Source organism: Muscardinus avellanarius (assembly GCF_963383645.1).
Source record: "Muscardinus avellanarius genome assembly, chromosome: 19".
NCBI classification, from domain to species: domain Eukaryota; kingdom Metazoa; phylum Chordata; class Mammalia; order Rodentia; family Gliridae; genus Muscardinus; species Muscardinus avellanarius.
This window is the reverse complement of record NC_137805.1, coordinates 24214318-24230593: the sequence shown is the minus strand read 5'-3', so window position 1 is coordinate 24230593 and position 16276 is coordinate 24214318. Positions and strand designations below refer to the sequence as shown.

The window sequence follows — 16276 nt, the reverse complement described above, 5'->3', positions numbered from 1 at the left end:
GCCTGTGACCTCAGTATTGGAGAGGCTGAGACTGGAGGATCACAGTTCTTGAAGGACAGTCTTAGCAGTGTAGCGAGACTACCAAGCAACCTAGTGAGATCCTGTGTTAAAAACCAAACCAAACAAAACAAGAAGGCCGGGGTGTACCAGCTCGGAAGGTGGAATGCCCCTGGGCTCAACCCCCAGTGCTACAAAAAAGGAACTAAGTGCACTGGAAAAAAATTATAGAATTTTATGATTAGATTAGAATAAAAAAAAATCAAGCGAAGAGTTAAGATAAATATTTGTTTAGAAATAATTTACCCTAGGGCATCACACCCTTTTTTCAGAACAAGTATAATTTACAGAAATTACAGTCACTTTTTGTCAAATATTAATATTTAGCAATGTTTTGTTTGGCTGAAATGTGTTATTTCAGTTGTAAAAACTATCTCCGGTTACAAAAAATAATCAGAACCCTGATTGGATTAAACTTGCTTTTACAAATATTCTAAATTCTTAAGCAGTATTCTAAGTAGAAAAACAGTCCTTTGAAAATCCTCATATGCCATTTCTGTGATTAATGTACACACGTTAACTGGTCTTTTTATAAGAAACCCATCTAGGTGATCACATTAAGAACTGTAAAATAAAGGCAAGAACTCATCATCTTTTAACAAAAATACTCTATGCGAGAACTTCAAGTATCAAAGGTATTATCCAGTGGTTGATACCTATCTGCTACAAAATATTATTTCCTGTATTTTTACTTTGCAGCTGCCCTCTGGCACTCAAAATAAGGATTTCCCACCAATAAAGCCCACAGTGCCGTTCACTCAGTGGTTAGTTAGAGCCGGTTTCCTCCCCTATTATTCTTTCTTTTCCCCACAGCCCCGTGCCCACGCAGCAGCACCACATTATTAAAAACATCAGGCACCGGGATGTTATGCTTCACATCAAGACATCATCTGAGTAATTTCAAATGATGTACAGCTCTTCAGGTAAAAAAGATGTTTTGTGGTCACAATTACCTCAAAAAGTAATTATATTCAAATAACCTGACATATCATGCCTTCGCAATTACAAAACCATGGTTTTGACACATGGCAATTTTTAGGTTAAGCAAATGTGAAACGCTAAAAGATGTGAAGAGCTGCTCCTCTGTTTAAGTGTTAAGTGTTCTGTGTAAGAGTGCTGCAAAACTCGGGTAATGACTTTTATTTTTTAGTTAACATCATCAGCTCACAGTACAGCGTGCTAAACCATAAAGTATAAGCCCAAGGAAGGTAATACCTTTAGTAAGTTACAGAAACTTTGGCAAACCAATACAGTACTCTTTAATACAATAAAATATTATTTTTGTTGGAGTCATATATTACTTTAGTGATACTCTTCACTCCAAAAATATTAAGTACCAAATCAAAACACTGCAGATCTTAGCAGAGCAAGTTATTTTATACAAATTAATGCCTTTGCAAACTATACAATTTCTTCTTTTAGAGCGAGTTCCCTAGGTGCGCTGCTCTGGGCAACAGCACAAGGCAGCTGGGGTGTGTGCGAGGGCTTCTCTCGTCTTCTGGGGTTGGTCCAAAGCTGGGGAAGAGTTCCCATGTCTGGAACGCTTTAAATTCTATCTTGAGGACACTCAATGTCGATATTAATGTCTTCCAAGTACTTAAAAAAAACTGTTAAATGTCCACATTAAATCCTGGGACCCTCACAATTGTTCAAGTCACACTAACCTCAGATGATCCCTCTGATTTTAGAAGCCCTGGATCTTTGTTTTGATCAAATGAAGTCACGTGGCCTTACTCCAGCTTATCTAAAAAATTCTGCCTAAAATAGAGCTGTAATTTTTAAATAACAAATAAATACACCGTCAGCTTGGAGACCCCGGGGACTGATGCTGCAGACCACCTCCACCGTCATTTCTCCACAAAAGCCGCCGCCGCCATGGGCGTCCTCATGCCTCCTCTTGCGGAGGCCGCGAACTCCTCGATCTCGGCATTTAACTTATGTATTACCCATTCCATTGCTTCTCGGCCCTGAAAAGAATTAAGCCCATTTATTTTTGCTGAGAACAAAGGTATACATCAAACAGATGACACACCAGGAAGTGATGGAGCTAAGCCTCAGGACAGGTCAGGCTATCCTTGCTTCCCTTTTTCTAATATTATTTACCAAATAGCAAATGCCTTGGGCAACTGGCTTGATCCATAAACGCATTTTTATTTTGTATGCAAAAGATGTTCTGAAAGGCCTCTACACTTAACTGACAGGACGTCTTATTCATTTCATGATCAGTGCGGTCACCCCCACCCCAACGTTCCACATTTTTAATGTCTACATTTCACAGCAAGATCGTGTCAGAGGCCCTGAAGAACCTGGCCCCCGACCCTCCGCGGCTCCGGGCACTCCGGGCCGGGTCATGCTTCCTGGCTCTAGGCCTCTGCACATGCAGCTCTGCCATGGAGACTCCTTCCGGGCCAGCCCTCCTCCCGATGCCCCGCGGGAGGCGCACCAACTAGCAACATGCGGCCCTGCCCCTGCTTTCCCTGCTGTGAGCAACACTGCCTTCCTTTTTTCTCTTCTTGGTGGTACTGGGGACTGCACCCAGGGGCATTCTGCCTCTGAGCTATATCCCCAGTCCTATTTTATTTTGAAACAAGGGCTCACGGAGCTGTGGAGGGCCCATGTTCCTGAGGCTGGCTGAACCTGGGATCCTCCTGTCTCAGCCTCCTGCGCACTAGGGTCCTGGGGTGGCCACTGTGCAGGACCTGCTCTGCCCCCTGCAGACGTGCCGCTGAGTGGCCACACAGACCGTGTCCACGGATGCGCACTCCGCGTTCTCCCGATGCTAACTTGCTGTAATCACGCATTCTCAAAGAGGCCGATCTCAATGGTGCACACACTGCTTTTTGGGGGACGATGGAAAAAAATCTCACTCTTTATTGACCACCGGCTGCAGCCCGGAGCCCTCCTAGGCCGAGCCTCGGACACACACACCCCGTGTACGGCCTCATTCACTTCACGCCAACGCCAGAGGTAGGCGAGCTTCACTTCAGACGGGGAACCGAGGCACAGAAAGGCGAATCTTACAGCCCACAGTGAAAGCTGGTTAAGAGCTGGGGCTTGCGAGGAAACCCAGGAGCGCCGGACCCCAGTGCCTGGAGGGACCGCTCTGGCTCTCGGGGCCTCCCCACAGCAGGCTAACAGCGGCTTCCTGGGGCACGCACTCGGCACGCGCCGGCAGGGACACGGCTGCTCACCTTACTGGCATTGGAAGACATGGTGTTGGCCATCAGGCCCTCGAGGTAGCTGCTCAGGCTGACGCCCCGCACGGTGATGATGGCTTCCTGAGTCAGAACGGTTCTGCTGCAAAGCACAGCCACAGCTTCAGCGGATGCTGCCTTTTTTTTTTTTTAAAATACTATAAACAATTAAAATAACACCTTATAAAGTCAATTTCTGAAAACACTCTGTACTCACTTTTCTGGATCCTGAGGGTGTGGTTTGTATATAAGTCTCTCATCCACGGAAACCATATTTGTAAATGAAATCTACAGAATGAGGGGAGACCAAAAGATAAGGCCACGCTGATGCCACTGTGTAAAGTGTCGCTTACATTTTACTATTTCTAGTCTGCTTTTTATGTTATTTACTTATTTTTGTGGTACTGGAGATGGAACCCAGGGGCATTCTATCTCTGAGCTATACCTCTAGCCCTATTTTTTATTCTTTATTTTGAAACAGGGTCTCACTAAGTTGCTGAAGGATTGAGGCTGGCTGCGAACCGCGATCCTCCTGTCTCCGCCTCCCAAGTACTAGCATTACAAGTGTGCACCATTACATCTGGCTTGCTTTTTATTTAAAAAATAAATTAACCTAAGAAAAGAATAATGATAGCATGCACAAGACCCCACATCCACTTCACTGACAGTAGTTCACAGCGAGTTGAGACATCAGGGTGACAGGGCTAAGGAAGCCGAGCAGGCAGAGGCTCCTGCCTCCAAGGACGGCTTTCCACATCGCCCTGAGGGGCACACGCCCACCTGCTGCCAACTCTCAGACAAAGCAGTAAGCAGAACAGTTCAAAACATAGGCACAGGAAAAAACTTTCTCAACAAGACCCCAAAAGCACAAGAAACTAAAAGGCGAATCAATACTGGGATTGCATGAAACTGAAGAGCTTCTGTTCAGCAAAGGAAACTGTCAGAACCTTAACTGAGAGCCGACAGAATGGGAGAAGACTTCTGCCACCTACTCCTCCGACAGAGGACTAGTATCTAGAATATACAGAGAACTCAAGAAACTCAGCCCTAAGAAAACAAGTAAGCCAATCAAAAAATGGGCAAGTGAACTAAATAGACACTTCACGAAGGAAGACATTCAAATGGCCAATAAATGCATGAAAAAATGCTCAATATCATTGGCAATCAGAGAGATGCAAATCAGAACTACCCTGAGATTTCACCTTACCCCAACTAGAATGGCAACCATTCAAAACACAACAACAAATGCTGGTGAGGATGTGGAGAAGTGGGAACTCTAATAAAAAATTGTTGGTGGGATTGCAAATTAGTGCAACCACTTTGGAAAACAGTATGGAGGATTCTCAGAAGAATGGGAACAAATTTACCATTTGACCCAGCAATACCATTTCTGAGTATCCAAAAGAATGAAACCAAACTACCAAACACGTGTATCTATGTTCACAGCTGCACAATTCACTGTTGCCAAACTACGGAACCAGCTAAGATGTCCATTAACAGATGAATGGATTACAAAACTGTGGGATGTGTACATTCCATATGTATGTATGTATGGGATTCTACTCAGCCATAAAGAAAAGCACAATGTCATTTATAGGGAAATGGATGGGACTGGAGGACATTACGCTCCTGAGATTAGTCAGTCAAAAGAAATCGGATGTTCTCCTTCATATGCTGAAGCTGGGGAGAAAATGGGCCACAAGAGGAACTGTAGACTAAGAGGGAGATGCTAGAGACCTGAGTGGTGGGAGAAGGGAGGAGGGACGTTCTCTAACGCACGTGATGGACACTCACAAACATATCAAAGCCAATCACTAAGCCAAGCACGGGGAGGGCGGAGGAGGGAATGGGGCGGGAACTGGGGAAGGGTGAACAGGGTGATGTGTGCGTGTCTGCCCCTGCCATCTTGTATTCCATTAAGATGAACGACTACAATGCACCAACAAAACAAAACAAAACAAAACAGCAGTTCAAAACCAAATGAGCGACCAGACTTACATTGGTGGACTTAAGCTCCATCGTCTTCTCTACGGGGTCAACAACAGAATGTTCTTGTACGTATGTTTTGGTTCTCGCTGCACCAATGAGCTACACAAAATACTGAGTTAGTAACCAGAGGAGAAGGATTCCTCACCAAGTACATCAACAGTTTATTTTTTGTGGTACTAGGGACTGAACCCAGGGGCATCCTACCTCCAAGCTACACTCACAGCCCTATTTTTTATTCTTTATTTTGAAACAGGGTCTAAGTTGCAGAGGTCCTCACTAAGTAGCTGAGGTTGGCAGAGAACCTGCGATCCTCTTGTCTCAGCCTTCCAAGTACTGAGATTACGAACATGCGTCACCACAGCCAGCAATGTTTTATTTTTTTGGTGGTACTGGGGATTGAACCCAGGGTCATTGTACTTCCAAGCTAGAACCCAGCCCTGTTCTACTTTTTACTTTGAAACAGGGTCTCTCTAGGTTGCTGAGAGTTTCACTAAGTTGCTGAGGCTGGCTTCAAACATGGAATCCTGTCTAAGCCTCCTGAGTACTAGGATTACAGGTGTGTGCTACCATGCTCAGCCCCAAGTGTATTAATATTTTATTTGAAGGCATAAATATAATATCTTAAACCAAAACTATTTTGAAAAAAAGAGACAGATCAGAAAGAAGTTCTACTTGGAGCCGGGTGTGGTGGCGCATGCTTGTAATCCCAGCATTCGGGAGGCTGAGACCGAAGGATCACGGTTCGTGGACAGCCTCAGCTACTTAGTGAGGCCCTCTGCAACTCAGTGAGACCCGACTTCAAAATAAAGAACAAAAAATAGGGCAGGAGGTGTAGTTCGGAGGTCGAATACCCCTGGGTTCCACCCCCAGACCCGGAAAAAAAAAAAAAAAAAAAAAGACCTACTTGGGAGTAACAGAAACATATACATGGGTGAGACAAGACAACCATACCCCAAAACCTTTCCCAGAAGCACTTAGGAACCAGCCCACAGAGAATGCGCACAGTACAAGCATGACAGGCATCAGGTCCAACGAGGGAGCATTGCGCTGAACTAAGAACCTCAGAAGATGTGTGGAAATGGGGCACCCAGGAAGCTGGGGGAGTCCAGAGCAGCCCAAGGGCGAGTGGCCCCTCATGGCGGAGGGCCGCACAGCAGCACCCAAGCCCAGCGCGGCAACTGAACCAGCAAGATGCCAGTTCATCAGAGCTGAACCAAGTTTACCACGATGAATGGGGACGCCAGGCTTGCTGGTTAAGCTGGTTCACTAAAGGTGTCCTGTTTGACTGAAAGGAACTGCATCTAAATGTGCAGGAAGGAGCATCAGACTGTGGCACGGGTGTGCCAGGTGGGCGCCCTTACTCGCCGGGTCATCCTTCCTACTGCGGACCCACATTGCTGGCAAAGCAGGAGCGCAGAATGGAACCACTTTTAGGTTCTAGAGCATTAGCTGGCTCCCTACAGGATTTATCGGTGCCTTCGTGAAGATTGTAATAATATTTCCAATTCATTATACACTCGTAATTCAAGTTTATTATAATACAATTTGAACTGATGCAAAAATGACATTCGGAATCGGCTCCCACAACCTATTTGAAATGGTAATCTGCCGTGGCAACCCCTTCCCCCCCCGCAGCTGGCTCCTGCAGGCAGGGGCGCACTTACAGACTTGACGATGGAGGGCAGGCCCCACTCCGTGCTCAGGAGCCTGTGGCTGTGCAGCTTCCCAGAGGGGTCCACGTGTCTGGCCAGCACGTCAACGCCAACCACACTCGGGTTCATCGGGTTCGGGTACTTCTGCATGGCAGCTGTTGTAACGGTCTCCCACGGGTGGCTGCCAGCACAAACCGAAGCCCAAACATTAGAAGTGTAATTAGTTTACCTAGCGAAAATTACTTTCTGAAACACTGACCGAGTGATGATCTGGGGAGCTCGATATATGTGTTTTAATGTGTTCGGTCTTCCACTTTTCCAGAACACAACTGATGTCCACAAGGATCGAACTACCTGCTGAGCACTCGCAGTTTCCTACACGGTGGTTTCTACTTATCACGATCTCCTTTCACACATAAACTGTTTCTACGAAGAACCACTGGTTCATCAAGATGTATTGAAAAGTTATGTTCTATTGACACAAGTAGCAAAAACTGTCATTACACCATTTACACTTTTGTCTGACCACAATCCTACGAAGCTCTAAGGAGCAAAATAACTTCTGACACTCTAAGTTCTTGTAGGAATTACAAAAAGATCCAAAGCACCACTGATTTAGTTATGAAGCTTTCTCTATATTAATAAATAACAGTGGCCCCTGTGGACGATATCTGTTATTTTCCTCAAAGAAATGATTCTGATTTGTTATAAAAGGTCACTCAATGCAATGGAATGTTCTTAAGACACTCCTAGTGCGTTATTTTCTAATAATCTCTCTTAATACACTAAGCACTTGCTTAACGCCCAGGACTGAGGCGGTGACAATGCCACATCATTTGAGAACTCACAGCATCTTTATTTCCTTGAAAAAGCACATGTGCTTGAGTGATTCGAAATGTGATGCACATTTGCTCTTTATAAACCGCTGTGAATAGGATCCTGGTACAAAAGACATCCTTTTCAAAAGAAGCGCCTATTGACGACCATCAGTATTAAGAGTGGCTTGGTCCACCTGCCGTCGGACTCCAATCCTGTCTACACTATTTACCTCAGCTTCTGTCTTCTTGAAAGGGAAAAGCCAACATCTGGAGAGGACGTTTCGAGCTAGACCAACTGATATAAACCACACAGCATCACTTATTATTCTGAGAGTAAAACAGGTAGGCCTTCATCTATCTCCCTCAACTCTTCAGAGGACCCTGGGCTCTGCGACATCTTGTTAACAGAAGGCGAACCTCGACTCCATTAACACCCCAGGACCCGGGACCACCAGTGACATGGTGCTTAATGTTTTCATTTTCTCTCTAATACTGTGTAATGAAGCTCACTCTAGATTTAATCTCACGTCTTGTTCAGTAATCAAGGCAGGTACACAAGTGGAGAGGCTTCATAAATCTAAACAGCCCCAGATAGAAGTGATGCAGGCCACGCACTCCGATGACTTCCAGGCAACTATCTGAAATGAAGATTAGACGAGCCCTTCCCGTCCATCTGGTCATATGCCCTGGCTAGCAGCCTGCCCGTGCTTATCTCCCCCCACCCTCTCTAAAAAAGTAATAACTGCATGGCTTCAGGGGGCTATGTATTATTTGTAATCTGGTCATCTGTGGGCTCTCGGCCAACCTGAACACACTGGTGTTGACTTAGCTTGAACTAAAAACATAACTAGCTCCAACACTGCAAAGAATATATAGACATAATATACATAAATTAATTGTAATATTCATATATATTACAATCGACAGTCTTCCAGGATTAATTCTGACTGCATTAAAATAATTAAGTGAAGCTGGGCATGGTGGCGCACGCTTGTAATCCCAGCGCTTGGGAGGCTGAGACAGGAGGATCGCATAGGTTCGAAGCCAGCCTCAGCTATTTAGTGAGGCTCTCAGCAACTTAGTGAGACCCTGTTTCCAAATAGAGTGTAAAATAGGTCTGGGAGTATAGCCCGGAGGTAGAAGGCCCCTGGGCTCCACACACCACACCCAATACCACAAAAAAAAAAAAAAAAAAAGAAAGAAAAGAAAAAGAAAAAGATGTGAGCCAGGCGTGGTGGCCACGCTTGTAATCCCAACATTTGGGAGGCTGAGACAGGAGGATTTTGGTTTGTGGACAGCCTCAATTACTTAGTGAGGCCTTCTGTTTCGAAATAAAGAATAAAGCCGGGCATGGTGGGGCACGCTTGTAATCCCAGCATTTGGGAGGCTGAGACCTGGAGGATCGCGGTTCAAGGACAGCCTCAGCTACTTAGTGAGGCCCTCTGCAACTCAGTGAGACCCGGTTTCAAAATAAAGAAAAAAAATAGGGCAAGGGGTGTAGCTCGGAGGTCGAATGCCCCTGGGTTCCATCCCCAGACCCACAAAAAACAAACAAACAAAAAAGAATAAAAAAAATAGGGCTGGGGGTGTAGCTTGGAGGTAGAATGCTCCCAGGTTCATTGGAAGACACCTAAAAGACAGCGCCAAGCAAGAGTCAGGAGAACCTGGCTGTGTCTTACAGACTTGTTCAATTTCTTCACCTATGAAACGGGGCAGGGCATTGTTTTAACTCCAGGAGGGCAGCAATGCTGCCTTGATTTTTTTCACCAGAATGTAACCAGCCCAAAGAGCAGTGCCCAGCATATAGTGGAGGCTCTGGCTCTGTCACATTGAAGGAGTTGACACATGGTCCTGACTGAACACCAGCTCTGGTGCAGGTCTCAAGAGGTAGTGCTGGAAAGTCACAGGTGCGTAAGAGTGGGGCCACGGCTTAGATATGGTGGTAGAGAACGCCACCCCCAAGATGAGAACCACAGGAAAACAACTGGCTGTGTGCGGGGAGACACGACTTCATCCCTCTGAAGAGCCTACAGATGTGTGGGTAGTGATTTCAGGTGTCTGGCAGGCACCTGGGAATAACGAACTGGAGTTCAAGGGACAGATCTGGGTGCCATTAGTCTGTGTTGGGGGGGCAGCCCAGGCTATCTGGAGAAAGTGCAAGTGATCGGGGCGCTGCTCCTTCTCCCAGGTGTGGGCAGCATTTAGATGCCGGTCTTCTAGGAGAGCCCCAGAGCTCTCACCAAATCTCAAGAGAGGTCTGTGACAGAAAGGGTAAAAGAACATTAACATCGCTGATGAAATGCCACAATGGAGTCTCACTGAACAAAGCTCATGGGTGGTTTATACCGTCAGGGGAAAGGAGGGGATGGAAGAAAAGGTCAGAAGAATAGACAGAGCAGCCTGTCAGGGAAGACAAGGGAGCAGGGAGTTCTAAAACTGAGGCCCACTGCCAAGAACTTCGGAAGCATCCAAACCTCGAAGAGGTTGTAAGCATCACTGGTGGAGAAATGAACTAAAATGGCTGTCACTGGGTAAAAATCAGAGAACAAAGAGATTCAGTCTCACTCCCCTCCGCAGAGGAGGAATGTAAACGGCAGGGTGCAAAGCTTCCTTCCAGTGCTGGTATTCTATTCTTTTGGGGATACAGCAGGACCTCAGCGGGTCTGATCCACTCTGCAAACATCCTGACATCACCTTCTAAAACTGCCCTCAGGTACAGTTTTAAAAGCTCAAATGTCCAAACTAGAATATACTACAAAAAGACGTCATTTAAAACAGTGTGGCAACAGCCAGAGACTGAGTGGCTTAAAGCAGATCGCCTAGAAGTAGACTTAAATATGAGTCACAACGCCGTTTATGACAGGGTGGCATTCCACAACCTCCAGAGGAAGGCAGGTCAGTCGACAGAGGCCTGGAATAACAGAGTAACCATTTGTTTACACAAACGCAACACAGCTCCTCACACTCGCGCTTCTTTCGTGTGCGGGATGGGGGCGGCTGTGAACCCAGAAGATAGTTTACAAACTCCGGCGGGCCCTCTGGTTGGGGGGCCTGTGGTTCTCAGGAGCGCCTTCGCCTCCCTGCACGTGGCCTATGTCCTTTGCCAACCCGCAGCTCAAAACGCGACCCCAAGGTCACGAAGCGCGAGCCCTCGACCCAGGCCCGAGGCCCGGCTCCTTGGGGCGGGAGCCGCGGCCACGGCTGGCATCCCGGGGGCCAGCTCACCCGGAAGCCCGCGTTCGGGGGAGGACTCCACCCCGAGGCGCCGGGCCAGCCGGCCATGGGGGTTCCCTGGCCCGCCGGCCGGGTCGTCGGGGCTTCGCCGGGCCGCCGAGGCCCGTGAGGACCTCGTGCTCGCTCTAGGCGCCCCTGACCCGGGGCCCGACGGCGGGGACGGCCGGCTGCCGCCATCGGGCCGGGGTCGTGACCTCAGGCCGCCCGGCGCCGGCCCCTGGGGCCTCGGCCGCGCCGCCCTCGGGCCCCGCGCCTCCACTCACTCGAAGACATGCTCCGAAGTCCAGATCTTCATGGCGCCGGCGGCCTGCGCGCTGTCCGAGCGGCGTAGGGGGACGACGAGGCACCCAGGGACACCGGCCCCGCCCCACCCGGCACCCCGGCGGCCCGTAGCGCGCAGGCGCCGTCGAGCCGGCGAGGGGACGTCCCGACGTGCGCCCTATCGCCGCCCGGCCCGGCCTCTGCGCCGCGGCGCAACGAGCCCCGCCCCGCGACGCAAACCCAGCCCCGCCCCCGGCCGCGGTCCAGCCGGCGCGGCGCGCCAGGCCCCGCCCCCGCGCGCTAAGCCGGGCCCCGCCCCCGTGCGCTAAGTCAGGCCCCGCCCCCGCGCGCTAAGCCGGGCCCCGCCCCCGCGCGCTAAGCCGGGCCCCGCCCCCGTGCGCTAAGCCGGGCCCCGCCCCCGTGCGCTAAGACAGGCCCCGCCCCCCGCGCTAAGCCAGGCCCCGCCCCCTCGCGCGCCGGCGCAGAGCTGTCTGCGCGGCCCCGGCGGCGCTGAGCTGCGCAGGCGCGAAGCGGCGCGGCGGCTTTTTCAGCTAAGTCGGGTCGGTTCTCGAAGCCAGCAAACGAACCAACCGGCTAGAGCCCATTCCACATGCCAGCCACGAGGCTGCGGGCCTCGGTGGGGAACAGCGGCGGCCGCGGGACCGTGCGATCGCCGCCTGGCGAGGCAGGGATGGTGGGCCCGGGGGTCCTCCCGCCTTCCCCTCGCCAGCCCGCCCTCCCAGACGCCCCGCCCACGCGCCGCCGTCACAACATCCGGTCGCAGTTTTCTTAGCGCCCACCACTCTGGGATCGCCTAGTTTATTTGTTCACTTCCACTGGAGGCGAGCCCTTGATCAGAGGCAGGGGGCTTGCCTGTCTTGCTGGAGTATGGGTCTCTGTGCCCTACTTAGCAAAGGCAGAGTGCCGCTTGAAGGACGAAATGGCGTATACTTTTTGGAATTGATGGGACCATCTAGCATGTTTCACTTCCTCTAGACTGCCAGTCTTCGATGGCGAGATTTTGGCCAGGCCTGTGTATTGAAGCCCTCCACCTGCCTACTTTCTTCTTGTTGTTGCATAAATGAGTGATTAAGAAGGGAGGGGTCAGGAGAGGATGGTGCGTGGCTTCATTCCAAGCCGCGTCCCGTCCCCTGGATGAACCGCCTGGCTCACCTTTCAGGTTAAGGGTTCCCTCCCTTATGCGCCTCGCTCTCCACGAACTTATACCTTCCAACAGAACAGTTTGGCCCGTGGAATGATGGTTATGGAGGAAGAGCTTTACCTCTGGTTACTTAAAAGCTAGCTACACGCACCTCCACGTTCATGTTCTTAGCTTGTTAAACACAGATGCCAGGTTAATTTGGGAGAGCGGATACTTTTTTTTTCTTCAGTACCTGGGATGGAACCCAGGGGCATTCTACCTCCCAGCTACACCCCAGCCCTATTTTTTATTCTTTGTTACAAAACAGGATCTCAGTTGCAAAGGCCTAAGTAGTAGCTGAGGCTGGCCTTGAACTGCGATTCTCCTGTCTCAGCCTCCCAAATGCTGGGATTACAAGCATGCGCCACCACACCTGGGGAGGACGGATCATTTTTTTAAAAACAGCCAAAGTCCAGCTGGTCATGGTGGTGTATGCTTGTTATCTCAGTACTTGGGAGGATGGGATGGGAGAATCGCAAGTTCAGCGCCAACCGCAGCAATTTAGTGAAGTCATCTGCCACTTAGTGAGACCTTGTTTCCAAATAAAAGAATAAAATAAGTCTGGGGGCATAGCTTGGAGATTAAGTGTCCCTGGAGTCCATTCCCCGTACCATAAAAAATAGCCAAAGTTCCTTTTAGGAAAATACACAAAAATCGCATTAGACCGGAAGGAAATACTATGGTTGGGCAGTTGCTAAGTGCAATTTGTGGTACCTGGGACTTTAAAAAAAACAAAACCCACTGTACTTAGAGTGGTTTCTTGGGGAGGTAATGTGTTAGGGGCTGCTGAGAGTGGTCTGTCTTGATTAGAAATTAACATCACTGGGTGTTAAAAACACTACTGCAGGGGCCAGGAGCACAGAACAGCCTGTCCCTGCTATTCCTGGAGCTCAGAAAGGCCATTTATCTAACATTTTGATTCTATTTATTTTAGAGAACATTACTCTGTCCCCTAGTTCAAGATTTCTGCTTCTGAAAAACATGCAAGTTAGAGATACCCATGCTATCCCTCCCATAAACACACTCCACCAGTCTCTTGGTTTTGCTTGACTTTGTGATGGGGACCAAGGCATGGAAGGGTGGAGGTCTGGAGGTCTGAGGCCCTTCTTTTCTTTTCTTTTCTTCCTCCAGTGGGGCCTCAAAGCCTTTCATTCAAAGGGAATGGCGCCATCTCTTCTTTTGGTGTGGAGAGCAACAGCTTTCTGTGTAGTGTCTTCTGGTACATCATCTAAGACATGTATAGAAGAAGCAAATAAATTTTTTTTTCAGTACTGGGGATGAAACTCAGGGTCGTTCTTCCTCCGAGCTACACCCCCAGCCCGACTTTCATTCTTTATTTTGAAAGAGGGTCTCACTGGGTTGCAAAGAGCTTCACTAAGTAGCTGAGGCTGTTCCCTTAACCGTGATCCTCCTGTCTCAGCCTCCCAAGCGCAGGGATTACAAGCGTGTGCCACCACGCCTGGCTTCAAATGAATGTTTTTTAAGCCCCTAAATACCCTACTACTGACAGCGCCTCTTATGGAAACAAAGAAGTCATTAGCAGGTCATTACCCTGATTTAAAATGAGGTAACTAGCTCTTATGCTCTGGCCCAGAGATGACACCTGCTCCACATCCTTCAGGTTGGGATCCTGCCCAGCCCTGTGGCTGGGAAAAAGAATGTACATATGACTCTTGCCTGCAAGAATCTTTGCGACTGGCTGGGGAGCAAAATACAAGTCAGGAAGGCTATTTAAAGAGAGGGCTGCCGGGCGTGACGGCACACGCTTGTAATCCCCGCGCTTGGGAGGCTGAGACAGGAGGATCGCGCAGGTTCAAAGCCAGCCTCAGCTACTTAGTGAGGATCTCAGCAACTTAGCGAGACCCTGTTTCCAATAAAGTATAAAATAGGTCTGGGAGTGTAGCCCCAAGATAGAAGGCCCCTGGGTTTCATCCCCAGTACCACAAATAAATAAATAAATAAATAAATAAATAAATAAATAGAGGGCTGTGTGGTGCAGCCTCATCCTTATGGAAGAGCGGGGTAGAGTGTATTATCTCTGGACCTCAGAACGGTCAGGGGCTGGGATCAGGGTTGGTAAGGGATGCACCAGTGTTAGTGGGTCCCATGTCAGCAGGTCCCAGAGATGAGCCTGGCAGGGGAAGCTGGCGCGGTCAGGGCTCTTGACTCCAGCGGGGCCACAGAGCCTTTCATTTCAAACTTCACTCCCTTGCTCTCCATTTTCACATTTTTTTACACTTTTGTTAAACCACCTATTTTATTATTGCTGGATTTTTTTTTTTTTTCTGCAGTACTCGGGATGAAACCCAGGGGCATTGTACCTCTGAGCTACACCTCCAGCCCTATTTTTTTTTTTTTTTTTTGGTCTTTTCTATTTTTTGAAACAGGGTCTCACTGAGTTTCAAAGAGCCTCGCTAAGTAGCTGAGGCCTTCCACGAACTGCAATACTCCCATTTCCGCCTCCTGAATGCTGGGATTACAAGTGTGCGCCACCGGGGCTGGCTTGGGTTTTTTTTCTTACATCACTGTGGTGTACAGCAATCCCCTCACCTCCACAGCCATGGTTTTCTTTCCATAGTTTTAGTTTCCCGAGGCCAATTGTGATCTGAAAATAGTAAATGGAAAATTCCAGAGGTAAACAATTCATCAGATTAAAATTGTGTGGCGTGACGAAGCCTCGTGCCGTCCTGCCCTTGAACACGAAGCATCCTCGCTGGTATAGTCACGAGGTTAGTCAGGAGCCTACTCAGTTGGCAGACCAGACCAGTCGATCCGTCGTCCACCTGTTGGGAGCCTTCTCAGCTCTCAGATAAGATACACAATGTTGAGGCACCACGGTGCTTGTTTTGAGGGTTCGGTACTCTCTGTGGCTTCGGGCGCTGATTGGGAGTTGCAACATCTCCAGAAGATGAGGTGACCAGTAAGATGCTTTGGTCTCCGTCCCTGGCCCTGTCTCAGAGGTCCCCAAACCCTGGGACTTCCTGAGGGATAGGGATGTGTTTTGTTATAACGAACTCCTTCAGATAACTTCTGAGCTTATGAGTGAGGTATTTCAAGTGGGGCCCTCGCTAGCTTCAAGTCGGGTGCAGACACCTGAGAAAAACAAGTGATTGGAAGGCTGGAACATTTATTTATTTATTTATTTATTTATTTATTGTGGTAGTAAGGATGGAACCCAGGGGCCTTTTACTCACGGGTTCCACCCCCAGTCCTATTTTTTAAAATTTTATTTGGAAACAGGGTCTCACTGAGTTGCTGAGAGCCTCACTAAGTAGCCGAGGCTGGCTTCGAACCTGTGCGATCCTCCTGCCTCAGCCTCCCAAGCGCTGGGATTACAAGCGTGCGCCACCACGCCTGCTTAGGTTGGAACTTTTAGCTCCATGCACCGACCTCCAAGAAAGGTTGGGTAGACCTGGAACATAAGCTCTACAAAGATTCTTGAATAGGAGGCTTGATAGAGTTTTGGGTTGAAAAACACAGCCACATGACGAGAGGGTGGCACCCCAACTCCCTGAGGACCTGCTGGGCAATTGCCTGGTGCACAGGGAGCCCCCCCCCCCCCAATCCGGTACTAGGAGGGCGGGTCACTGGAGGAAGTGTGGCTTTTGTTGGATTCAGCTTCTTTACAAATAGGCTCTAAATGAAACTTTATAGAACTAGTGTACTCTCAGTAGAAAACTGGTGTGTCCCCACCTGGCACATGCTGAATACATAACTCTTTTTTTTTTTTTTTGTGGTACTGGGGGTGGAACCCAGGGCTTTTTCTGCCTCCAGGCTATACTTTCAGACCTATTTTATACTTTATTTGGAAACAGGGTCTCACTAAGTTGCGGAGGGCCTCACTAAGTAGCTGAGGCTGTCGGTGAACCA

At 48.9% G+C, this 16276-nt stretch overlaps 1 protein-coding gene across 2 annotated transcripts; it reads right to left on the bottom strand.

The window, feature by feature from the left end:
* Nucleotides 1-1904: 1904 nt before the first annotated feature.
* PRELID3B (PRELI domain containing 3B) lies at nt 1905-11239 on the bottom strand (the record flags this gene model as incomplete). 2 transcript variants are annotated; one of them, XM_080716585.1, is made up of 6 exons in its annotated part: nt 1905-2024; nt 3249-3351; nt 3469-3539; nt 5250-5339; nt 6905-7073; nt 11208-11239. In XM_080716585.1, 6 exons carry the CDS (start codon nt 11237-11239, stop codon nt 1905-1907), a joined length of 585 nt encoding a protein of 194 aa, XP_080572711.1. The 2 variants fall into 2 exon arrangements, with proteins under 2 accessions (XP_080572711.1, XP_080572712.1); XM_080716586.1 differs by lacking the exon at nt 5250-5339.
* Nucleotides 11240-16276: the final 5037 nt, after the last annotated feature.